Raw genomic sequence first — 26,770 nt, forward strand, 5'->3', positions numbered from 1 at the left:
CAACTCAATTCCCCCTCCCACCCCCACAACATTCTTCCCAACACAAATAATTTTCTCCCCAAACCACAAACATAAACTGGTCCTGGTATTTTCATAAACAGTGCAGCTAAGAAACAGTTTAGAGAAAATTGAGCAGGATTCAGAGTATATCCATTCTGTCCTCTCCTATAGTTCTGCCATCTCTGGTGTCAGAGTCCTTTTACAAAGTGGTGCATTTGGCTGTTGCTTTAGAGGTCCTCTTGTGCCTTCTTCTTCTTTTTGGGTTTTTCCTCTTGAATTATAGGAGGATTTGTAGCTTCTCGTTGTAGATAGCTAATAAAATCATTTAATTCACGGCCACCCTGAAAAAAGAAAGGTTATTTTAATTTTTTAAAGAACTCTAATTAAGGGCCAGTTGGATGGCTTATTGGAATTTGACTCCCAGATCCCAAATGGTAGAACTCCTCAAAGCTGTCCTCTGATTTTCACATACATATCTACTGCCACAAATAAAATGTAAATAAATAGGCCAATAAAACAACTAGGCATGGGGGCTGAAGAGATGGCTTAATGGTTAAGCGCACTGACTGCTTTTCCAGAGGACCCAGGTTCAATCCCCACCACCTACATGGCAGCTCACAACTGTATATAATGCCAGTTCCAGATGTCCAACACCCTTAGAGGCAAAATATCAATGCACATAAAAATAAACAAATCATAATAAATAAATAAATAAATAAATAAATAAATAAATAAAAGCATGGCCAGGCAGTGTTGGCACATGTCTTTGCTCCCAGCACTTGGGAGACAGAGGTAGAGGCAGGGGGAGTTCGAGGTCAGCCTGGTCTACTGAGCTAGTTCCAGGACAGGCTCCAAAACCCTGTCTGGGGGAGAAAAAAAAGGGGGGTGCATATTTCAAGGAAATGGGACAATTCACTTACTTCATACTTCTTTGGATTTAGCTTCTTGTTGGCTGGTGAGAAGTAGATGGTAGGAAAACTAGGAAAAAGAGAAAAAAAAAACCAGTTCACCAATTTCAAGTCTGAGTGATCCTACCATACCTGTCCAATAGTGTTCTAAGGACCCCTTTTCTTTGTGGTTTCTAATCTGATCTAATGTTGCTTTCCATGAGTGCCTAATTATACTCAATCGCTCTCAAAATTCTGAGGGAGTCATGTTGGGGTCACCAATGGCAGAAACCTAAGAAATTCACCCCCCCCCAAATATAGCCAGCAAGGAAATGGTTTATGGTGGCTACTCAAGTGGCTGAAGCTGGGTTAATCTGAATTCAGGAGTTTGAGAGGCCAGCCTAGGCAACCAAGTAAATTCCACCTCTAAATACAAACACCTTTTCATCAACATACCCTTTGACTTCATATGGAGAAGGCACATCGTTGGCTGTGGCATCCATCTTGGCTATAACAATATTTGGGTCTTTGCTGAGCTGTTAATACAAATGAAAAGAAGAAACGTCAACAACAAAGAACTTCATCTGTACTGAAAATGCTAAGGCACAGGTATTACCACAAATCCCAGAAAGGTCTGCGCTAAAAGTGTGAATCTGGCCTCAAATACACACGCACATTCCTGCACACTCCTTCTACACCTGGACACAGAAACAGCACCGTCACGAGTTCCAGGCTAGCCAAAGTTGTAGTCACAACATCATTCAAAATACTTGATACCAAACCAGGCCTAGCGGCCCATGCCTTTCATCCTACATTTGGGGGCCAAAAGCAGATGGATCTCAGAGTTTGAAGCAAGCCTGGTGAAGCTTTCAGTATCAGGTACTTACTGATTTATGACTTAGAGAATTGTGAGAAGAACACAGACTTACTTCCTAACCTCCTAGCTTCTCTCTTATGAGCTGGTTCTTGCAGAAGACTGTATGTAAGGCCAGGACTAGTCCTTCCATGTAGGAGGCTGAGCACATGCTCAGGCTGCTCCTGGACTATACAATTAGACCCTGTCTCAAAACAAAACTCTAAGACTACACATAGCCACCTTTAAATTCCATCTTTCTTTTCTTTCTCTCTCTTTCTCTCTTTCTTTCTTTCTTTTTGGTGTAAAGTTATTGAGTTTATTGAGAGAAGAGTAAAGGGGAAGGAAGAGAGAAAGAGAGAGGCAGAGAGACCTGCTTGCCTCCTTCAAAAGAACAGTGTGAAAAGCAGCCACCTTTAAATTTACCTGGCTTGGATTACATTACAAAGAAAACCACCAAGTTTTTTTTTTTTTTAAATGGAGGACTATACAAATTCAGAAACATCACCAAAATCCAGATGATCCCAGACATTTGTAACCATGCTGTAGAATGAGCCTGATTTGTGTTAAGCTGGCTATCTGTTAACTTCTTTATAGGCTAGGGGGCAGTCAAGAGCAAACATGTAAACAATAGCTGGGAAAGAATATACCAGTACTTAGGAACTAGTTACGTCTATGCTTAAAATACATATAAACTTCCAGCTTAATCTTGTATTCATAGAGGGTTCAGACTTACTTTTTCTCCTAGTTCTTTATATTTGGGTTCCAGATTCTTACAGTGACCACACCAAGGAGCATAAAATTCAATCAGCACATCCTTATCTTCATTATTCACTATGTCATCAAAATTTTCTGCTACCACAACCTAGAACACAGAAGATTCTCTAGTCATAAGAAAGCTGAAAAACAAATCCACAAGCAATTCACCTCAACTTGCATTACAAAATTTATACACCCGTAAACGTGTTGTTATGTCCCATTAACCAATTTATCCTCACATCTAACCCCATCAAACTATGTTTAGGAAGCCACAGGAAATAAAAACAAATGATACCTAATGGTTTTCTTTCTTTTAAAAAACTTTACTTATGGGGCGGGAGAGATGGCTCAGTGGTTGAGAGCATTGATTGCTCTTCCAGAGGACCTGGATTCAATTCCTAGCTCAGAACTATCTGTAGCTACAGTCAGGGATCTGACACCCTTACAGACATACATGCAAACAAAATACCAATGCACATTAAAAAACACCCACAAAAAAAATCTTTACTCATTGTGTGTATATATTATAGAAAAGGACTTTATAGTTTATTCTCTTTTCTCCTTCCACTTTCCACTGCTATGTGGGATCAAGGGATCAAACTGGTCCCTTGCATTAAGTGTTTTCCACATGGAATCATCTCTTGGACCTGTAATGGTTCTTAGCTGGAGATGTAGCTCAGTGGTAGAATACTTACTTAATATGGGTTTGAGTCCCAGTATTAAAAACAAACATCAAATCAAAAACAAATTAAAGAAATGTCTGTAAGGTTTTTGGTCAGGTCTATCAACATTAAGATTTAGGAAGAGACTACTGAAGATAGGAACACACCTTGACAGGCCCATCGTTGGTCTCTGGGATAGGCTCAGACTTCAGGTATCTCTTTAGGTTTCCATCAAAATAATCCTGCAGGAACCGCTCAAGAGCCTTGCCATCCCGCCTGCAAATGCAAAGAGAGGTTCTTACGGGAACTCATGATTCTTTTCTCCTGCTTCCACTACCCAAGCACATGCTGGAATTACAACAGCATACCACCATTGCCCAGCTTCTACCCACTACTTCTAATGAGGTGGCATTATGTAAGAATTCCAAGCTGCTACACTTTCGTTAGTCTGCAGAAATTACAATCTTTAATATACCTATGATGGGAAGCCTGGAGACTTCTCCCTACCTCAATGTTACTCTTTCTAAGTTCTCAGTGTTTAGGCTTTAATGATTTTGAGTTGAATTCAATGCCAAATAATAACTTACGAGAACTCTTCTTGCATGACAAACTTCTCTCCTTTAGCAGTTCTGATAGCCACAACAGGAACCTCTCCAGTAGTGCTTTCCAAACCAAAGTCAGACAGCTCATGGCTAAAGGTTTTACGGCTTGCTACAGCAAAGTTCAGTTTGTGTCCAGCATCAAGGAATTTCTTTGCCACCATCATCACCCTGTGAGAAATAAGTAAGAGAAATATTAGTACCATGACTAAAACAGTGTGATGAAGCAGTTTTTCCCAAACTAAGAGACAGGCATCTCTATAGTCCTAGCAGTCCTGGAGCATGCAGAGCAGGCTGATCTCAAGCTCACACAGTGCTTGGATTAAAGGTGTGTATCACTTATGCCAGGCTAAGTCTTTGAAACTAAGAAGCAGGAAGCTAGAAAGCAAAGAGTTCTAGATTCATCTATTCAGTCTTCTGGAATTAGCTTGAACTTATAATACCAGGCACTGATCATGTTACGATTTTGTGACTTAGTAGCCTTCCCTCTTAAGAGGTGGTGGCACCTAACCCATTTGATAGGAATTTTCCTACACTATTAACTGTAAAATCTATTGTATGAATAAAAACTGACCTGAAAAGAACATTTATAAGGTTGAAACACACCCAGAAAATTTATTAAGAAGTGGGAACAATGTTTTAAGTTTACTGTACTGATCAGGCTCACACCTTTCAATATATACCCTGGAGTCAGTGTAGTACAGTAAAGAACACAGAATTCACATCCATAGTGTATGTTAGTTGTCCTATGGCTTTAAATGCAGTTTTTGGAGCTGTGTGCTCCTTTCCACTTTCCCCCTTTTCTCTTAAAGACAGAATCGTAGGCTGTCCAGACTAGTCAAAAGTTCAGTATGTAGTATGGATAACTTAAACTTAACTGTCCTGTCTCTATCTCCTAAACGCGTGGACTACAGTCCTGTGCTATTGCACCCAGTTGTTTTGTTTATTTTTCTCTTTTTTAAATGTGTTGCCGGAACGGGTGAGATGGCTCAGTCTGATAATCTGAGTTTGATTCCCAGGAAGCACATGGTAGGAAAGCAGAACCCAGGGCTTTGTGCTGCTAGGCAACCACTGTACCAACTAAGCCACATCACCTTTCCATTCTCATCTAATCTTACACCCCAGGGTAACAAGATAACTGGAACTGTTCATGTAACGGGTAACATGTCTACATAAAGGGAAAACATGGTTTTTATTACCTGTTTCTCCAATAGTTGGAACCTTTAGCATTCTTTTCATAGTCCACATCATAGTAGGCAGTAAGTAAGTCCTTGCCCTGTATCAAATCTTTATTGTCTTCTGTCATATGAGGACAGATGCCAAAACTGCAATGAAATAATCCATTAGCTTTGTCACTTTCTGGCTGTATCATGGAAATATTAAAGTAACAGCAACAAGGAAAGCGGCACTCACATGCTGTCCTGGATAAACCTTTTAATCTTGCCACTGGTCATTTTCTGTTCAGTATATGCCACAGTTTTGTCTTCAAACTTGTTAGCAAGATGTGAAGGACGAAATAAAGTGATCCCCCTTAAAGAAAACAACAACAACAAGGTGTCTTAGCATCAGATAGCAGAGTTCTTTGTTATACTCCATTTAAAGCTCAGATACCTGCCCGGGCAGTGGTGGCTCACGCCTTTAATCCCAGCACTCGGGAGGCAGAGGCAGGTGAATCTGTGAGTTCGAGGCCAGCCTGGTCTACAAGAGCTAGTTCCAGGACAGGCTCCAAAGCTACAGAGAAACCCTGTCTCACAAATAAACAAACAAATAATAAAGCTCAGATACCTTTAATACCAGAAATTAAAATCAGAAAGCAGAGGCAGGTGGATCTCCGTGGGGCCTGCCTGGTCTACATCAACCAGGGCTACCCTGTATCAAAAAAGAAAAAACTGAGACAAGACAGGCATTGTGACACACCTGTAATCTCCCCATTTTGAACTGATAAAACAAAACAAAACACAACAAAACCACTCGAAGTCTACAAGGATTAGATTGATACTTGGTCTTTAAAATCAGTAGTGAGAACTAAAATTAGAATCACAGAACTAAAACAGAATTAAACTAAAATTATTCTAGCCATTTATTAGAATAAATTACAGGATGTAAATCCTTAATACCCACTGATCACACCCAAAATTAAGGTGATAAAACACCTTTAGTGCTGGAGAGAATGTTATGTTGCCTAATCTGTGGTACCAAGATCATCCATTTGTATTTAAACTGTTGGCAATAAACTTGACAATAAAAGTTGTTAGAGCCTTTTCTATTTCGCTGTTGTTTTGTGGTCTATGCCTTTAACCCTAGCACTAAGCAGCAGAGGCTATCTCTTGAGCTCAATGCCAGCCTAATCTACAGAGAGAATTCCAGGTCAGGACTACACAGAGAAACCCTGTCTCAAAATACTAAATTTAAAAACAAAACAGGTGTGTCAGGCAGTGCATGCCTTTAATCCCAGCACTTAGGAGGCAGATGAATCTCAGTGAGTTTGAGGCCAGTGTGGTCTATAACGTGGGTTCCAGGACAGCCAGGAATGTCACACAGAGAACCCTGTCTCGAAACAACAACAACAACAAAAAACAAAACAAAAAACAGGCACACACCAACACACTTAGGCTTTTTATGTGGATGCATGGCAAGCACTTTACTGATGAGGTCTCTTTTGAGCGCTTATCTACAATTCTCAACCTAATTGTCATACTCTACTGGGAAAATCTTATCTACTAAGAATCACCTCTCTGGGCATGGTCCAGAGACAAGAAAGAGTGCTACAAGTTCAAGTCCAGCTTCACCTACAATCCAAGACCCTTTCTCAAGAAAAAGTGAACCACCTCCTTCCATGAAGCCTTTTTTTTTTGGTGACATGCCCATGTGGGTTCCCAAAGAAGCCAGAAGAACATCTGTCAGAACCCCTGAAATCGGTAGTTATAAACTACCTGATATGGGCGCTTCAAACTAAACTAGCAGTACTAGTTCTTACCCACTGAACCATTTCTCCAACCCATACAGCCTTTTCTTTCCTTTGGTTTTTCCAGCAGGGTTTCTCTGTGTAGCCTTTGCTGTCCTTGACCTCAAGAGTTGCCTCCCAAGTGCTGGGATTAGAGGCACGTCACTCACCACCTGGCCCTATAGCTTTTTTTTTTTTTTTCGGATTTTTCGAGACAGGGTTTCTCCGTAGCTTTTTTGGTTCCTGGGTTCCTGCCCTGGAACTAGCTCTTGTAGACCAGGCTGGCCTTGAACTCAAAGAGATCCGCCTGCCTCTGCCTCCCGAGTGCTGGGATTAAAGGCGTGCGCCACCACCGCCCAGCTTATAGCTTTTCTAATACCTTCCCCAGGCCACAAAAAGGGAAAAAACTCCCCCTTTTATATATTTCTACAGCAAATGTGCAATACAACACTTCTACATATATTTGCTTATATGCTGTCTCCTTTTATAGGCAACAGTTTTCTAAACTGAGCTTACTTATGCTAGAAGGGCTCATTAACTTCTTGCAAACAAAACACAAGCTAAGTAACAACACAAAAGGCATAGATCCCAAAATTCACAGTAAGCGATAAGAGAATGCAATTCAGTCACTTACTCTCCATTATCATCATACTCCTTCACCAGAGACTCAACGTTGGTGTGCGCAAATCGGTAGTTATCTCTCAAGTTGCTGGCTGCTTTTAGGAACTCGGAGTGCCCATCACTGAATAAATCCCTAAAAAAACCTGTATAGGAAATGTCAAACACAAAGAGTAACCAAGTGCCATAACTTACATTATTCTTCTAGTGTTCAAGCCTTCAGTCTGTTATGGATAAAGTACTTTAGGTTAAGACCAGGCTGCTTCTGACATCTGACATAACACTTACACTAAGACTTCCTCCTCGAAAGGGAGAGGATTTGGTAGACTGAAGTCTTCCTTCAATTTCTCCAGAACAGATCTGGGCAAACTTCCTCACCTCTTAAGAGTTTTAAGAATTACTTCAGGTGTTAGATGAAAACAATGGGGGAAGAAGCTCAGTGGTTAAGCGCACCAGCCGTTCTTCCAAAGGACCTAGGTTCAGTTCCCAGCACCTAAACAGTGGCTCAACAACCATCTGCTTCCAGATAACATAATGCCTTCTGACCTCTCTTGTGGGGGCCCACAGATGTGAGTCCTGCTCCACCCTGACTAAAGGTCAGAGTTCAGACATGTGGCTTACGATACTCTTTGGATTGCAAACACACATGTGGTGCCTATACATACATGGGAGCAAAATACTCAAACACATTAAATAGATCAATAAAAGGTTAATTATTAAGAAAAAAAGCGCCGGGCGGTGGTGGCGCACGCCTTTAATCCCAGCACTCGGGAGGCAGAGGCAGGTGGATCTCTGGGAGTTCGAGGCCAGCCTGGTCTACAAGAGCTAGTTCCAGGACAGGCTCCAAAGCTACAGAGAAACCCTGTCTCGAAAAACCAAAAAAAAAAAAAAAAGAAAAAAAGAAAAAGAAAAAAAAAAAAAAGAAAAAAAGAAGCCGGGCGGTGATGGTGCATGACTTTAACCTCAGCACTTGGGAGGCAGAGGTAAAGGCAGGTGAATCTCTGTGAGTTTGAGGCTAGCCTGGTCTACAAAGCAAGTTCCATGACAGCTGGAGCTAGACAGTCAAACCTTGTATTGGAAAACAACAAAAAATAAATACACAAATAAATAAATCTATTTTCGTGTGAGTGAATGACTCATCTGGTGCAGGTACTTGAGGAGACCAGATGGAAGCTAGAATTACAGGTATTGTTAATCACCGAATGTGTGTGCTGGGAACAGAACTCAAACTCTCTGAACAAGCAGCAAGTCCTCTAACCACTAAGCCATTTTTCTAGCACACATAGTTAATTCTTTGCAACATAGAATTAGCTAAATCAAGATGAGCCAAATTTAAATGGTAAAATACCTACTTCTACAGAGAATAAGCTTTATATTTTGTTTAGGAGACTAACAAATGCAATTATCAGTTACAGATTTAAATATAAGTATTTCTGTGTGTGGTTTGTTTTTTGAAACAGGGCTTCTGTGTAGCTTTGGAGCCTGTCCTGGAACTTCCTCTGTAGACCAGGCTGCCCTCAAACTCACAGAGATCTGTCTGTTTATGCCTCCTGAGTGCTGGGATTTAAGGCGGTGAGCCACTACTCCCCCACCCCCATCTAGCATGTTTTGTTTTGTTTTTTTTTTTTTGACAAGGTCTGTTTTCACTGTGGTTCCCTGGTTGACCTAGAACAAGAGATCTGCCTGTCTCTACCTCCTGAAAGCTGAGATTAAAGCCATATCCCTCAGCCTAGTCTACAAGAGCTAGTTCCAGGACGGGCTCTAAAACTACAGTGAAACCCTATCTGGAAAAAACAAATGAACAAATAAAATAAAACCATATGCCACTAAATTTAGTTTAAACCCAAGTATGTTATATGTCACACCTAAACATAAACTAAAGGGCTAGCGTGTGTAATTCAGCAACAGAACAATTGCCTAGCACATTTGAGGCCAAGGGTTTTCTCAAAACAGAGTTTCTCTGTGCAGCCCTGACTGTCCTGGAACTCACTCTGTAGTAGACCAAGTTGGTAGACCCAGCCTCTGCCTCCTGAGTGCTGGGATTAAAGATGTATGCTACCATGCCTGCCTGGGATCAAGGTTTTAACTTCAGTGTATTACACATACACACCCACAAAATTTCTTTCAATTGGGTGCACTGGTAAGCCTGGCACCTCCTGGCTTCCTGCCCACAATAAAATCTCTCCTTGTTGCATGCATTCCTTCCATGACATGCAACCTAGGAGACCTACACTAGAATTTAGAAATTTCTATGCCAATGTTTTGAACATCCTCAACTATAAGACTAATCTCTTTCCTTTTGCATGACCCAGCCTCAGGAATTTATAGCAATAGAAACTTGACCAATAACCACAAAGTTTCTTATAAAAATTGAACACAGAGATGGAAATGGACTATTTACTTGTATCCCCTTGCCTTAAACCTCATTTTAGTTTAATTACCCTGCTAAAGACTTAGCTCTCAGGGCTGGAGAGATGGCTCAGTGGTTAAGAGCACTGGCTGCTCTTCCAGAGGTTCTGAGTTCAATTCCCAGCAACCACATGGTGGCTCACAACCATCTGTAATGAGGTCTGGCGCCCTCTTCTGACATTTGGGCATACATGGAGGCAGAATCTTGTATACATAAGAAATAAATAAATCTTTAAAAAAAAAAAAAAAAAAAAAAGACTTAGCTCTCAGAGTTAATGAAGGAACAGACTAGGAATATACAGCTCAGTAGTGGAGTACTTGCCTAGCAGGAGTGAGGAGACAGGTTAAATTTCCAGCACTGTGGGGTAGGGGTGGGAGGTAAGCCAATGACACTCCTATTATGGTCTAAGAATACAAACAGACACCATTTTCTTGCCCTGTTACAGTTTCTGATTCGGTTCTATCAGTTACCTTTTAACCGCTTCAAGCTTGCCTAATCTGCTTTAACTTGTGGCTTTCCCAAACATGGAAGTTTTTAACATCCAATCAATGTTGTGGCATATCAAACACCTGCTACTTACCTACCACTGAAGCATCTTTATCACTAATGAACTTCTTAAATTCTTCCTCAGACCTGAGAGGAACTGAAGCTGGTCCTGCTTGCTTCTTCAAGTGGCTGACAATTCCATCTTAGAAGACAAAAATCACATTGACACATAATTTGAGAAGGTGAGGATTGGAATGATTCAAAATTCATAAAAATAAAACAATATATATTTTCATTGAAGTTTTTCCCCAATCCTATCCCTAAACCATTCAATTTCTTTTCTATACAAAAAAGTTTAACCTCAGTTTGTGTATCCTTCTACCTGATTTTAGCCAAAAAGGCCAAGAAGCAATTGGTATATCCTTCTAAAGCAAGCACGCAAGCACACACACACACACACACAAAATTACATTCTTTTATCTTTCAAAACGGCACTACATACTCCAACATACATCTTTTTCGGAAGGCAGGGTGGGATGGGGTGGTGTTCTAAGCTCACAGATGTCTGCCTGTCTTTCCCTCCCATAAAACTACTCTTAGTCGAGGTTGTAGAGCAGAGGCTTGCTTTGACCTCCTGTCTTCTCCCCGAATCCTTCCAAGTGCTAAGACTATAAGGATGTACCACTATGCCCAACTCAAATAGTTTTGGTTATTTAACATAGTATATAGAAATAATTTGTGCCGAATTCATAATGAGCTGTGCTACCTCTATCACACCCTCCCCCCTTTAAGAGGAAATCTTGCAGAATGTGGTTCTTCTACCATGTGGGTTCTGGGGATTGTTATGGTGGGCAGTGGGTATACCACTGACCCATCCTGACAGCCTTTCAATCCTTGGTTATAAGTGCTTTTTAAAAAATTTACATACTGTGATTAATTTAATCCACACAACTGTCAGACATTTATTTTTAATCTTTTCTTTTTTCAAAAAATTCCATGATAAACAACCTTAGCTGCAAGATCCACAGTCAAAGAGTACAGGAATTTATATTTGTTAAGCTGTTTTCCTACAAGATTTACCCCCTCCCCACCCCACCCCTTTTTTTGAGACAGGGTTTCTCTGTGTAGCCCTGGCTGTCCTGGAACTCATTTTGTAGACCAGGTTGGCCTCAAACTCACAGAGATCTACCTGCCTCTGCTTCCCAAATCCTGGGATTAAAGCTGTGCACCACCACACCCAGTGGTAAGCGCTGCTTTAAATTTTTGGAGGAATCATCACATCATCTTCCACAGTAGCTCTATTACTTTTCATCCCCATCAACAGCATACAATGGTTCCCATGTCTCTAAATCCTCACCAAGACGTGTGTATGCTCTTTTGTGAATGCTGCTGGTCCAGCCTAAGGCTATCTCAATCATGGTATAAACAAGAGAGTCTTTCTCTACTACGCTATCTTCCAGGCCAGTTTATGCCCCACTACCCAGACCTTTATTTTTTATTTTTTTAAATAAAGAAACAGTAGTAGCCATTGTAATGAGCACAAGACAGTTTTCTTTGCTGCACAGGGGACTAAACCTAACACTTTACATGTTATTAGTCAAATACTTTACCACTCACTATCTATAGTCCACATGTAGTGATGACTGTCTTTCACCTTCCATCAACCAGAACCCAAATAACAGAAAAAGACCACTGTTCTGCATAGGAACACCAACTATCTCAAGAGAGAATCTTACAGAGTATATAAAATTGATAACACTTATCAAATGAAAACATGCTTAGTTGAGTTTATCAAGTATTTTCTATATATTACTTTATAATCAAGTCATTTAGACAGAAAACCTTTTTTCACCTACAATGACCTCTAAAATGAACAACTTTTATGACTGTTAAGTATGCTGAGGCCTTTTTTCTTTATTTTTTTCAAGTTAGAGTTTCTCTGTGTAACAGCCCCAGCTATCCTAAAACCTTAACAAAACATTAATTCAATTTCCAGAAGATAATCCAAGGAAGGAAGATGGCATATGCCTATAATGCCATTACTTGTAAAACTGAGGCAAAAGGATCACGAATTTAAACCTAAGCCATGTAAAAGTGGTACATGACTTTAATTCCAGGACTTGGGAGGCAGAGGCAGGCTCATCGCTGCAAATTCAAAGCCATCAGGGATTACATAGTTAAGTTCCAGGGCAGCCAGAGCTACACAGTGAAACCCTGTCTTGAAAATATAAAAATGAAGAAAGAAGTTTAAGCCTAGCCTGGGTTTCAGGCAATTCAGATCCTTACCGGCAGTCCTAGGCCCATCATAAGCACCAGCTTCTTCACCATCTCTAAATATTTTAAGGGTTGGGTAGCCACTGACTCCATACTTATTACAGGTATTTGTGTTGGCAGTGCAGTCCACCTAAGAGTAGACAAAACAAGAGTTATTTTGTTATCTAAGCACCTGCTGCAAGATCTCATAGTCCCAAAATATTACGACTGGCTATCCCCATAGAGGATCAATACTTCTTGGCACACTTCCCATAGGTCATTAGACCTTAAAGATGCATTAGTGCTACCTAACTAGATCTGAACTGCCTAAGATGCTTCTTGGCTTCATATGCAAACTCTAAAATTAATATATTTATTTCAATAATGCCCTCCTTCCTTTTCATGCTGCAGATCAAATCCAGTGCTCTAACACTCAATAGTGATTTACTTCAGTAACATTCATTACCAAATGCATGTGCTTGGCATGCCCACTTTTAGCCGGGACAGGGTATAATTTGATTTTACAAATAAGTTGTCTATTGGCAAATGCATCAATAATTGTTACATAAAAGCAAACAATTGGTTTAAAACCACAGGAAACAGATTAACCTTTACACAATTCTGAGGTTTGATCCTTATGTACTGAAATGGGTAAAATGGGGTTCAGAAAATTAATACAGCCAGGCAGTGGTGGTGCACGCCTTTAATCCCAACACTCAGGAGGCAGAGGCAGGCGGATCTCTGTGAGTTCGAGGCCAGCCTGGTCTACAAGAGCTAGTTCCAGGATAGGCTCTAAAAACTACAGGGAAACCCTGTCTCGAAAAACCAAAAAAAAAAAAAAAAATTAAAAATTAAAAAAAAAAACCCCACAGTTTACAGCCTCCTAAATAACTTTATTCCCCAGTCACAAGAAACAAAAATTATAACATGATGTTTTTGCTAGGACAGTTGCTTAACATCTAGATTTAATATAGTTTTAAATACTTTTTTTTTTGTTTTGTTTTGATTTTCGAGACAGGGTTTCTCTGTAGCTTTTGGTTCCTGTCCTGGAACTAGCTCTTGTAGACCAGGCTGGCCTCGAACTCACAGAGATCCGCCTGCCTCTGCCTCCCAAGTGCTGGGATTAAAGGCGTGCGCCACCACTGCCTGCCAGTTTTAAATACTTTTAATATATATCCAGGTAGTGATATATGCCTTTAATCCCAGCACTCAGGAGGCGGAGGCAAGTGGATCTCTGTGAGTTGAAGACCACCTTGGTCTAAAGGGCAATCTTCAGGACAGCCAAAGCAACATAGAGAAACCCTATCTCAGAAAAACAAAACAAGACAAGGCTTTTAAAGTCGGACACCTGTGAGCTTATTACTTCAGAATGGCAAAATTTACTAATTATTATTTTCACCTGTTTGAGACAGGGTCTTAGGTAGCTCAGGTTAGTCTTGAACTTCTAATCCTATCTCTATCTCCCTAATGCTCGCATCACAGGTCACCACCATAGCTAATACTGACAACTCTATGAAAAACAAACACCCACCTTAAACTAACCACTTGGCTACATACTCAGCGATAGCCCATGTCTTTTTTCCTGATCCCATCACTGACTATCATCAGGGTAGATCACTCAATACTCCTTCTCACCCTTACAGCTATACCTTTACTGTCTTTGTCAGCCCTTACTTCTCACTTACTATTTTCTTTGTTTAAAGTTCTTTTAACTTTTATTGATTCTTTGCGGATTTCACATTGTATACTCTAATCCCACTCATCTCCCTGTCCCCTCCAATCCTCCCTCTTGCCCTTGCATCCTCCCTCCACCCCTGCAACCAAAACAAAATTTAAAAGAAAAACTAAAAATCAAACCAAACCAACCAACAAAAGTATCTAGTGATTTGAGTATGGGTGAACCGATCTGAGGACCTGGAAGCAGAACTGGCCTCACTCCCTGCTGCAGGCTGCACTGGGTGGTGATCCAGCTAAGGCAGTGCTGGACAGTTCGCCCAGGTAAGGAGGGTGAAAGAAAACTAACTGGAGGGCTGACCAATCCAGCTACCGACCAGGTCCAGAACTGCTGGAGCACATAAAGGGCACAAATCTACAGGTTCAAAACAGCAGGATCTCCACAACACAGGACAACAGGATAGCCAAGAGGATTCCCAGTGAGAGCCTATCAGTGGTGCAGCAGAAGCCAGAGGCCTCGAGTCAGACCAGTGACTCACGGTAATGAATATTTTCAAGATGAACGGACTAAAGGGTAAACTGTGTGACTCAACAGAACACAGTGCGGATTCCACGATGAGATTCTCCCCCACCCTTCTTTAATATTTTATTTTGTGTAGGAGTGCTCTGGCTGCACACATATGTACAGGTTCAAAGGCCAGCACAGGGTATCATATCCCCTGGGACTGTAGTTACAAATGGCTGTAACCCACTGCCCGAGCATCTATGTCCTCCATAACAGAGGTCAAGTGCTCCTCTTAGCCACTCAACCTCTCTTCAACCAAAAAAACAAAAAACTAGCTTTATACACTTGGGTCAGTGAAAAGGCTCAGAATGTAAAGGGTTTGTTGCCAAGCCCAAGGACTCACACAAAATATGTATACAAGTCCACACATATGTGCAATAAAAAATACTTCATATTCCTTTCTGGTGAATTCACTGATGCTCACCTTTGCTAATGGGACTATTCCTTTTAATCTAGTTGCTGCAGCTTCATACTCAGGGGCAAGCCTCTTGCAATGTCCACACCTATTTAAAAAAAAAAAAGTCAGATTCTTTGTATAACACAAACTCATGTTTCCTTCTTATCTAGAAGAAACTCAAATCATATTACTGCTTTGTTTTTTTGAAGACAGGGTCTTGATACACAATCCCCAGGCTGTGACCTTCATTCTTTCAGCCTCTCTTATACTGACTTAGGCATGCTATACCAATTATTCAATATCAAGCTATAACCCAGACTTCTGATATTTTGAATAACGACTATTATTTTTTAGTCTAGAGCTTTTATTTCTTTTTAAATATTAACCCATGAATAAAATAATCAGGAACAGACTCCCAAAGCTCAGGCTCCTTCCCTTAGTTTTCCTAAGTAGAGTGGGGTGATGCTTCATGTGAAGCAAAGTACCTTTCTCTGACTTTAGCCACCTCAGCTCTTAGGAGTGTTTAATATGCTCGACACACATGGTAATTCTCTTCACAAGAACTACATTCTTTGATCCTCTAACCTCCACCTATGCACTGTGGCATGCACAAACCCACACCTGCCATGCACACAAAATAGAGAAAACACAACTATATATATATATAAAATCACACACACACACAAAAGGAATACATAACACTGTTGTTGTTTTTTAAAGATTTACTATGTGTACAGTGTTCCGTACATATATACCTGCACACCAGATTTTATTCTAGATAGTTGTGAGACACCATATGGTTGCTGGGAATTCAACTCAGGTTCTCTGGAAGAACAGCCAGTGCTCTTAAGCTCTGATTCACCTCTCCAGTCCCCACAACAGTGTATCTTGAACACATCTATGATGTCACTGATTATGTGAGAAACCATTAATATCTCATTAGGATATGAAAAAAGGAGGGAAAAAAGACCACACCAAGGTGGCACACGCCTTTAATCCCAGCACTCAGGAGGCAGATCTTTTTGAGTTCTAGGGCATCCTGGTCTACAAGATCTAGTTTCAAGAGAGCCAGAGCTGTCACAGAGAAACTCTGTCTAGAGAAACAAACAAAAAGATGTTAGCCGGGTGGTGGTGGCAATGCACTCCTTTAATCCTGGCACTTGGAAGGCAGAGTTCAAGGCCAGCCTGGTCTCCAAGACAGCCAGAGATATAGAGAAACCCTGTCTTGGAGAAAGAAAGAAAGCAGAGGAAAAAAGCCAATGCAGTCAGTACCCCTTTGCTACCTGACTCCTCCATCTTGAATTTGGTCCTTTTATACCTCCCCTCCCCCAGCCTATTGTATGCCTGCTTCTGGCCTCTCCATAGTTCAGGATGGCTTGACCCCCTCCTACCACACACACACACACACACTGTGAAGAGGATCCAAAGCATGCTGTATTTGTCCTTTGTACTACTCCTTAATCCTTCATTTAATCTTTGACAGTCTCTCAACAGACTTTTTAAAAAAATACTTTTTAATTTTACTTTTTATGTGCATTGGTGTTTTGCCTGCCTAGTGTATCTGTGTGAGGGTATCAGATCCCCTGGAACTGAAGTTACAGTTGTGAACTGGGAATTGAACCTGGGTCCTCTGGAAGAGCAGCTAGAGCTTTTAACTGCTGAGCTATCTCTCTAGACCTTAATATACTTCTTTTCTTTCCTTTGGTTTTGAAACAGTTTCTCTGTGTAGCCTTTGCTGTCCTAGCACTCATTCTGTAGACCAGGCTGACCTTGAACTCACAGAAATCTGCCTGTCTCTGCCTCCCAATGCTGGGAATAAAGGCTTGTGTCACTGCCGCCCAGCCAACTATTTCTTTTTCAGATTTTTGTGTGCACATGTATGAATATGCCGCAGGTGTGCAGGTGCCCAGGGGTCAGAAGAGGCAACTGTAAGGCTCCAGAAGCAGATGCTGGTTATGGAATCTAGGTTCTCTGCAAAAGCAGCATTCACTCTTAACCACCGAGCCTGTTTTTGAGAGATAGTCTCTTAAAGCTCTTTATCGAAACACGTTTCAGAGGCAAAGTATCTTGTAGCCAAAGATGATCTTGAACCCCTGATCTACCACCGTTTCCCAAATTCTGGGGATTACAACACATACCACCTTTCCTGGCTTCTTTCCTTCTGTTTTCTGTTTTTGCTGTCTGCAGGGAGGTTACAGAACTCTTCAACCTTCTCCAAGTGATCCCTCTGCAACCCATTGGGCTTTTGAAGAGATAATGTGCAGCTGGTGCTAGCTGTACACTAACAACGACGTACCACACACCTAAATGCACAGGAAGCACACCTGTGGGACTGCTGAGCCTGGTTAGATAGAAGAGCAGGTGTTTCAGGCAGCCCTCTGGGAAAAGTATACCAACTTATGTTTTGATGAGTTCTCATGGTCAAGTGAACAACACAACTGTGAAATCAGACCTACTGCCACCTTAGAAGTGCTTTCTAATGTGCTGAAGCTCAGAAGGGATGTTTTTTGTTACTATACAGCCAAATACAGCCTCAAACAGGCCATGTCACTCCTCCTTTAGCTTAGTGTGCTCCAATACTAAATCAGTGCCTTCTGTACTTCACTCTGCATAGCCCTCCAGCTGATTCTGCTCAGAGTTGTCAAAAAGAGAAGACACTTGATACTGATTCGTGGTGTCTGTCTCAAGACATGATCTCATGGATAGCCCTGGCTGGCCTGTAACTTGCTACTGCAGACCAGGCTGTCCTAGTACTTAAAGCAATCTTTCTGCTTCTCTCTCTCAAATGTTAGGATTTATGCATGTAGCATTATGCCCAATTTCCAGGGTTTAAAAGAATGAATTTTAAAGGATCCAATCTGGGTTTGGGCCTTTAAGTATTTAAAGCTTAAGAAAGGAGAAGAGTAGGGTACTCAAGTAAGGTGAATAGCGGAGTTAATGTACAAGAAGTCTGTGTATTATAATTACAGTCAGTAATACATAGCACGGGAAAAGAAACAGAGAGCAACAATCATCTACTAAAGATTCACATAGCAGCAAAGCAGCCCAGCAGAAGAGGAGAGATTTCATTCCATCTTTTCTTTGGGGCAGGATTTTTTTATGTAGCTGAAGCAGTTCAAAACGTACAAAGCTCATGCCTTAGCATCTGAGAAACTGAGCTAACAGACATATAGCACCATGCCTGTCTCTTGCTGTTGACTTTCTATTGTAGTATCAAAATTAACATCATTACCTCAACTATCCTAAAAGGGAAAAGAAAAAAAAATGCCAACTTTACAAATACATATAAAAATAGCCAGAGAAGGCCAGGTGTGATGGCAGGTGGATTTGAGTTTGAAGTCAGCCTCGTCTACACAGTGAGATTCTGTCTCCAAAAAAAAACCCCCAAGAAGTCCAGCACAAAGGCACATGCCTGTAATTCCAACACTTTTGAAGCTGAGGCAGGAAAACTACTGAGCTTAAGGCCAGCAGCTATACAGCAAGTTCAAGGCCAACTAAGTTTATAAACTCCATTCATCTACCTGGAGGAGGGACCGGGAGAAAGAAGGGTGGGGGAAGAGAATAAATTCAAGCTGGGGATGTAGCTCAGCTTTAGGTTTCTTTAATGTGGGGAAGGCCTGGGGCTCCATCTCCAGTACTGGGGTAGGGCAGCACAGTGGCAATGACATAGGCCAGCAGGTAACAGCACCTAATAATTTTTCACACACGCATGACGAGAGATCCCCAGAATCCACATAAAGGTGGAGAAAACACATGCCACCAATCTGCCCTTGACCCCACAATAGTAAAACAGTTTTAAGAGGCAGAGCTGAAGATATGGCTCAGCAGTTAAGAGCACTTGCTATTTTTTTTTTTTTTTGGTTTTTCAAGACAGGGTTTCTCTGTGGTTTTGGAGCCTGTCCTGGAACTAGCTCTTGTAGACCAGGCTGGTCTCGAACTTACAGAGATCCACCTGCCTCTGCCTCCCAAGTGCTGGGATTAAAGGCGTGCGCCACCACCGCCCGGCCAGCACTTGCTATTCTTGCAGAGGATCTGAGTTCTAGTCCCAGCACCTACCCATGTGTAACCCCAGTTCCAGGGACTTGGTATCCTCCATGCATACACATAAAAACCCCATAGGTAAATATTTGAATTCTTGGCAGACTGTTTGGGAAGAATTGGGAGGTGTCACATGGAGGGGGGGGTCCAGCTTTGAGGTTTCAAAACCCCACACCATTCCCCTTTAGCTCTTACTGCCTCAAGGTCGTTGTCTCAGCCTGTGAGCAGAGTTCTCTGATATAGCTCCTGCCACGATGGTCATGGACTCTAATCCCCTAAACTGTGAACCCCTGAAAAAACCTTTCTTTAACAAATTGCCTTGGTCATGGTGCTTTGTCACTCAGCAGAAAAGTAACTAAGATACAATGAATCTGTGAAGAAATAAGTGTGCCAGAGGCTGAGACTAAAAGCAATAGCTCTAAACAGTAGCACCATCCACAAGGTAAACAAATATACAAAGTGGGTTCCTATTAGGACGGAAAAGACTGCCTTTCCCAGGCAACCAACCAGGAGGGAAATTGGGGTCTGTTACAGAACCTATTAACTCTTTCTTTCTTTGGTTTTTCGAGACAGGGTTTCTCTGTAGCTTTGCATCCTGTCCTGGAACTAGCTCTTATAGACCAGGCTGGCCTCAAATTCACAGAGATCCGCCTGCCTCTGCCTCCCCAGTGCTGGGATTAAAGAAGTGGGCCATCACCACCAGGCCCCCACTAACTCTTTTACCCACCCCCGCCAATATTAAACCACAAAGAATTCACCTACTCTTAGAGATGGTGCATAGCAGAGGATAACGCCAACATGCACAAACTCAGTCATCACTTCATGCTACACCGTGTCAGGAGCAATTAATTATTTTAGCCTTTGATAAAAAGCTGACAGTTCTTTCCCTGTAGGAATCCCAGTCTGGAGAAGGACTAATGAGTTGATTGTTCGGGGGGGGGGGGGGGGGGGAGTTGCAATGAAATCTCAATACTGAAAAGATGACTCTGCTGGCAATGTGGGAGGTGACTATCTTTTAAGCCTACTAAGAGCAGACACCACAGCAGAAATCCACCCAACTCTTGATGGCTCAATGCATTATGGGATATGTAGTCTTAAGAAAAGCAGGTGAAACAATTTTTTAGGAGAAAGACAAGCCTGAAGCCATGTGTGATGATGTATTTAGGATAGAGGCAAGAGGATCAGACACTGAAGCCCAGCTGGGCTACAGGAGATCCTGTGGATCCCAAGTTTGAGGTCAGCGTGGACAATACAGAGGAACTGATTTAAGAAAAAGAAAAGCAGTGACTTTAATCCCAGTACTTGGGAGGCAGAGGCAGGAGGATCTCAGTGAGTTTATGGTCAGAGAATGAGTTCCAGGACACGCTCCAAAGCTACACAGAAAAACCCTGACTCAAGAATTAAAAAAAAAAAGCTGGGCGGTGGTGGCGCACGCCTTTAATCCCAGCACTCGGGAGGCAGAGGCAGGCGGATCTCTGTGAGTTCGAGACCAGCCTGGTCTACAAGAGCTAGTTCCAGGACAGGCTCCAAAGCCACAGAGAAACCCTGTCTCGAAAAACAAAAAAAAAAAAAGAATTAAAAAAAAAAAGTACCAGCCTGAACTACAGAGTGAGATCCATAATAGCCAGGACTACAAAGAGAAACCCTGTCTCAGAGGGAAGAAAAAACGCTTTAACATTTAAATATATATTTTCAACAATGGCAATTGAAAATGCTAGGTAAGCACTGAGCCATATTCCAATACCTTAACTCAAAACTGCTTTAAACTGTGTAACAGTCCACAATTCTCCAAATGTGTGACCCCTTCAGTCAAAGAAGCCAGACCCAACCAACACCCCCTCAAATTTAACAGCATGATTACATAACTATGTTAAATTGTTTCTAAGTGAGAACATGAATTCTAGGGGTGTATAAATGCTATCTATAAAGTGTAATCAGTACTGATTGTTAGCCACAAAATGCCTTGAACACAAAATACCCCAAGCTGAAACACAAATTGCTTTCTGTCTCTAGTATATCCTGATTTGGGCAGTCTTCACTACAGGGCTTCCCAGGGCCACCCTTCCAAGTCAGTCACACGAGCCTGGAATCTTAGCGAGCCCACTGGGTCAGAAGCAAAGATAAGTTACAGTTTAACTGTGAAACACTGGTTTATGGGTTCTTTTGAATAGTTTTGAATTAAAGGCCATTGTGCCAGGAGGGCAAAAAGTACACACCTTCTGAACTATTATTATATTAAATTAATTAGTACGCCGTGGCAATAATTTGCAAATTACCCAACCCACCACTTAAGAGACAAACCCAGAAATCCTATGTTCTCCCTTCGCAAGCAAGTTCTTATTTGGGGTCACATTTACTCAAGAATCTACCGTTTTGTGAGGTTACGCGGCCCCTGAAGTGGTATACTCCCCCAACGGCGGCTACTTTCTCCATTGTGAGTCTTATCATTTTCTGTAATTATCTAAAGTTGACAATTATGATAGATGCTAGTGAAATTATTCTTGTTCGTTTACTCTCTTCTCAATGGAGGCCTCTACGGCTTATAGCTTTATGTAAAATATTGTAAGCCATACCATGGACAAAATAAAGGCCTGTCTCAAGAAAGCACTTACGATCGTTTAGCAGCCACTGAGTGACCTTGGTTAGGAACCACTGGCTTTAGGGTGAGGACAAGAAGAAAGGAAATACCTTGGGACCCAGGACCTGTACCCCTGCCTCCTCCCTAAGGTTCTGGGATGACTGCCTGGTCTGCAGACCAGAAGACGTCTACACTGACTCACCTAGATACTGAAAGATACAGATCGGAGGGGGAGGGGATGGGTAAATCCCTCCACATAGGAAGTGCAGCAATAACACGGAGTAAGGACGTGGCCCTAAGCGAGAACCTAGGCTTCTTCCTTTCCGGATCTGCCCCGGCCCCCACCCCCACCCCCGGTGGAGCGCCGCCGGGCTGCCACCGACTGGCAAGGCGGCAGCCGCAGCCAGGCCCGATGGATAGTGGAGGACGTCCGCGCTGCGTAGGCCCAACCGCTCCCGCGCCCAGCTGCTCCTCTGGCCCTGACCCTGCCGAGTGGCCTCACCAGGGGGCGAAGAACTCGACTAGCATGAGGCCCGCCGAGCCCGTGTCGGAGACGCGACTCTCGAAGTTTTCGTCCGTGAGTTCCAGGACGTCAGAGGCGGCGGCGAGGCGGGCCGAGGCGAGCAGCAGCGCCACGCCCGGGAGCAGAGCTAGGCGGCTGAAGCGCATGGCGGCAAGACTCGGATGGGGCGGTCGGAGGGTAGGGGCCGGGGGACCGAGAAGAGAGCGCCCGAAATCCGCACCCGCTGTCTGAGCTCGCGCGTCTGGCCCGGGCAGACCTGCCGCCGAGGTCCCAACCCCCTAGGCCGGCTCGGGCCGCAGTGTGGCAGCCGCCGATTGGCTGCATCCCCCGCTGCGTCGGGCGGGATGAACCAGCTGGTAACTGCCGATTGGCTGGCGCGCGGGGCGGGGCGAACGCCCGCGGGCCCGGCTGTGGGGGAAGGCCTTGGCGGGGGTCGGTGGGAAGTGGGGGGCTCCGGGTAGCCGGGGCGGCCGTGAGCTCGGCCAGCAGAGGAGGAGTGGAGCTCAGGGCGCCGGCGCGGGAGGCGAAGGAGTGAAGTCAGGGCTGAGTGGGCGGAAGTGCGCTGGGGCTGACGTGAGGCCCTGAAGCGGGCCGGAGGGGAGCTTGAGCCGCCCCGCTCCCTCCCTCCCGGGCGTTGGGGCGCTCACACACTCGGGCACAATACGACACGTATTCCAAGTGCCAGGCTGTTGATTTGTCCAATTATAGGGCGTAGAACATTACATCCTGCTGCTGCCCTCCCTCGTATCCTGCTTTGTCAGGTCCACGTGAGGTCTGTATTCTTTGTCCAGCCTTAGGCCGTCTGCCTTCCTGCCCGATAATTTTTCACTGATTGCTGTTGTTTGTTCGAGAGGGTGGGTGCCCGAGGATTGAACCGGGAACTTTACCCAATGCTGGACAAGTGATCCATTTCCGAATTATATTCCTAATCCTACCTAGTCCTTTTTGACTTTCTGAGACATGATCTCACTAAATTTCCTAGGTTGGCTTTATGTTCAATAATCCTGGCAGGCCTAGAACTTTCCTATCCACTGGCCTCAACCTCAGGGATTGATGGTTGATAGTCCGCACCACCAGGCTCAGGCTCAATTTTTACTTTTTCTTAACAAAGTCTCACTATGTGGCCCTGGCTGGCTTGGAACTCGCTATGTAGACTAGGCTGGCCTCAACAGAGATGCACCAGCCTCTTGAGATTGAGATTAGAAGTATGCGCCCCCACCGCCAGCCCTTTCAATTATTTTTATTTTATTATTATTATTTTTTTAAATTTTATTTATTTATTATGTATACAATATTCTGTCTGTATGTATGCCTGCAGGCCAGAAGAGGGCACCAGACCCCATTACAGATGGTTGTGAGCCACCATGTGGTTGCTGGGAATTGAACTCAGGACCTCTGGACCGCTGAGCCATCTCTCCAGCCCCTCAATTATTTTTGAAGAAGAAATACCAGGCGATGATGGCGCACGACTTTAATCCCAGCACTTGGGAGGCACAGGCAAGCGGATCTCTGTGAGTTCGAGGCCAGCCTGATTTACAAGAGCTAGTTCCAGGATAGCCTCCAAAGCTACAGAGAAACCCTGTCTCAAAAAAAGATAGATAGATAGATAGATAGATAGATAGATAGATAGATAGATAGATAGATAGGAAATACATAATTACAAGCGCTGTCAGAAAGTGAAAATTCGTGGATATTTAGTTGACTGTGGAAATATCTCATGATTTTTTTCTATCTTTTGCATAAACAAAAAATCAAAACCAAAGAACAAAAACTTTTTTTTTAATATTTATTTATTATGTATACAATATTCTTTCTGCGTGTATGCCTGAAGTCCAGAAGAGGGCACCAGACCTCATTACAGATGGTTGAGCCACCATGTGGTTGCTGGGAATTGAACTCAGGACCTTTGGAAGAGCAGGCAATGCTCTTAACCGCTGAGCCATCTCTCCAGCCCGAACAAAAACTTTTTTAGTTTTTTTTTTTTTTCTAGACAGGTTTTCTCTGTAGCTTTGGAGCCTTTCCTGGAAACTAGCTCTTGTAGATCAGGCTGGCCTCAAACTCACAGAGATCCACCTGTCTCTGCCTCCTGAGTGCTGGGATTAAAGGTGTGTGCCCCATTTTTGAGCCTTTCAAAGTGTTTGTACTTAACTGCTCATGGTATCTTTAATGGGCTCCCTAAATCTCTGAAAGGCAAAGAAGGTAGGAAGGAAGGAAGGGAAAAAAACAACATCAACAAAAAACCCCAAACCTCTGACCCTTGGTTCTATTTTCTTCACAGCCATGGCCCAGGAACGAGGACACGTGCCGCTGCCTAGAGCTGATGCTATTCGCTCACGGCTTATCGATACCTTCTCCCTCATAGAGCATTTGCAAGGCTTGAGCCAAGCCGTACCAAGGCACACTCTCCGGGAGATACTTGGTTAGCAGCCTGTTCGCTTGCACTAAGTGTAATATTCCTGCCCACATCCTCAGAAGATAGGAAGCAGAGACATATTTTAGGGTGGATCCAGGAATGGTGGGATATGACCAGCCTGGGCTTCATAGCAAGACCCTGGTTCCAAACAACAACAAAATGGGCTGGCAAGATAACTTAGTGAGTAAAGTTGCCTGCCGCCATGCTGATAACCTGAATTTGATTCTCAGGACCTACCTGGAAGGAGAGTACTGGTTCCCAAAAGTTGCCCTCTGCCATACACATGCATGCTCGACCACACACACATGTTTAAATAAAACACACGCGGTGTGAGTGATACTTGTCTGCAATTCCAGCATTCTGGAGGAGGAGGCACTGGGAATTCAAGGTCATTCTTGGTTACACAGTGTAGTTTGAGGATGAGAGGGGTTATTTGAGACTCTTATTTCAAGTAATGGGAACAGCAAGATAGAGATAGCTCAGGGAGTAAAATGTACTTGCTGCCATGTCTGAAAACCTGAGTTCTATACCCAGGACCCACATGGTACAAGAAGACAACTTACTCCTGCAGTTGTATACACACACACAGTTTTTTGAAAAGTACAAATAAAAGGAAAATTTTAGAGATAAGAAACTACGCTAAATTTGATGAATTCAGGACTTTAAACCTCTATCTATTCCTCTGAGTCCTAGTCAGGTGACCCTGACTTTGAACAGTTTCCACCAGAGGTACTTAAAACTTGGTTTCTGAGCTGGTTATGGGGGCCTTACATCCTTAGAAGGCAGAAGCAGGTGGATCTCTGAATTGGAGAGAGCCTTCATAAGCAGGTCCTGAACCAGCTGCTGCTTACACAAGCACAGTCAGTGTGAGCATAAACGATACATGTTCACTTTACACTAATAGAATTCTTTTTTCGAGACAGGGTTTCTCTGCAGCTTTTGGTTCCTGTCCTGGAGCTAGCTCTTGTAGACCAGGCTGGACTCGAACTCACAGAGATCCACCTGCCTCTGCCTCCCGAGTGCTGGGATTAAAGGCGTGCGCCACCACCGCCCGGCACTAATAGAATTCTTAGTTGCTTTGGAAAAGAGCAGCTTACAAGGCAGAGCTGCTGCTGTGTGTAGAAGGTCCATTATTTCACCGGTGTCCTTCTCCCCAACTCTGCCTGCTGTCCACAGTCCCCCAGCCCGTGGATCTGTCTACACTCCTTTCTGTTTGGGGGGGGAGACTGGGGAGGGAAGGCAGTCTTGTGTGTTGCCCAGTAATGGTACATTCAAGCTGAACAACAGGCATGCCCAATTACCTTTTCATTATAGATCCTTCTCTCCAGAAGAAACTCATGTCAGGAGACCAGCACCAGCTAGTGCGCTTCTCCATAAAGCCCCGGCATATGGGCCACATCACACACTCCCAGCGAATGCTGAGCAGGCTTCGTGTGCGGTGCAGCCAGAGACCACCTCTTTCCCTGTGGGCTGGATGGGTTACTGAGAGTATCCTTTTGTGTCATCTGTTCTTATTGTGGCTTTCCCTCATCTGTTAATGATTTATTTTTCCTCTCAAACTATTTTCTTCAAATTCTCATATCTGATATTGTTGTCCTTGTTATTTCAGCTGCATAAATGAGAATGTGCTCCATCTGTGTGTTTCCTTAAAAGCAAACAGATCCTATCTTCTCGAAATTCATCATCTCCCTCATCTTTCTGAATACAATTGTACTGATGGTCGAAATAGGTGAGAACTGGTGCTTATGAAAAAGGTCGTTTTCTTCCAACCTGACCGTTTCATATTTTCAGGTGTCAGTTCATTGTGATGGGGCACAGATTTACTTATTCATTTACTTTTTGAGACAGAGTCTTATGTAACCTACACTAGCCTCAAGGATGACCTTGAACCTGACCTCCTACTTGTACTTTCCATCTGAGATTACAGGTGTGCACCACTATGCCTACATAAGTGAAAAGGGGCTCTAAAATACCATTTACGTATTATATGAAATGTATTAAAAAACAGAAGGACATCTCATTTAATTGTTAACTCAGGCAGATTGCACAGAATAGGAGTGGTGGTGAATGCCTTTAATCCAGCACTTTGGAAATTGAGCCAGGGTTATAAG

General features: G+C 43.1%; 2 protein-coding genes across 4 annotated transcripts in view; one reads left to right on the forward strand and one right to left on the reverse strand.

The window, feature by feature from the left end:
• Pdia3 (protein disulfide isomerase family A member 3) lies at positions 1-22,545 on the reverse strand. Its single transcript, XM_057780600.1, has 13 exons — positions 22,226-22,545; positions 15,135-15,213; positions 12,505-12,622; positions 10,313-10,420; positions 7,339-7,468; positions 5,174-5,290; positions 4,960-5,085; positions 3,749-3,931; positions 3,329-3,437; positions 2,477-2,605; positions 1,344-1,423; positions 921-978; positions 1-341 (listed from the first exon to the last, which is right to left on the reverse strand). Exons 1-13 carry the CDS (start codon positions 22,390-22,392, stop codon positions 228-230), a joined length of 1,518 nt encoding a protein of 505 aa, XP_057636583.1. The 5' UTR covers positions 22,393-22,545; the 3' UTR covers positions 1-227.
• Positions 22,522-26,770, forward strand: part of Catsper2 (cation channel sperm associated 2) — a 19,017-nt gene continuing 14,768 nt past the window's right edge. For 2 of the 3 annotated variants that reach the window (XR_009057714.1, XM_057780598.1), the window contains exons 1-4: positions 22,834-23,018; positions 24,525-24,665; positions 25,974-26,147; positions 26,320-26,388. Coding sequence is in view for 2 of the 3 variants with exons in the window: in XM_057780598.1 (XP_057636581.1) it covers positions 24,527-24,665; positions 25,974-26,147; positions 26,320-26,388 (382 nt within the window). In the remaining variant the exon portion in view is untranslated. Of the gene's footprint in view, positions 22,603-22,833; positions 23,019-24,524; positions 24,666-25,973; positions 26,148-26,319; positions 26,389-26,770 lie in introns of those variants that run through there. The other variant, XM_057780599.1, reaches the window with a different exon arrangement.

Source organism: Chionomys nivalis, chromosome 9 (assembly GCF_950005125.1).
Source record: "Chionomys nivalis chromosome 9, mChiNiv1.1, whole genome shotgun sequence".
In the NCBI taxonomy this organism is placed as follows: Eukaryota; Metazoa; Chordata; class Mammalia; order Rodentia; family Cricetidae; genus Chionomys; species Chionomys nivalis.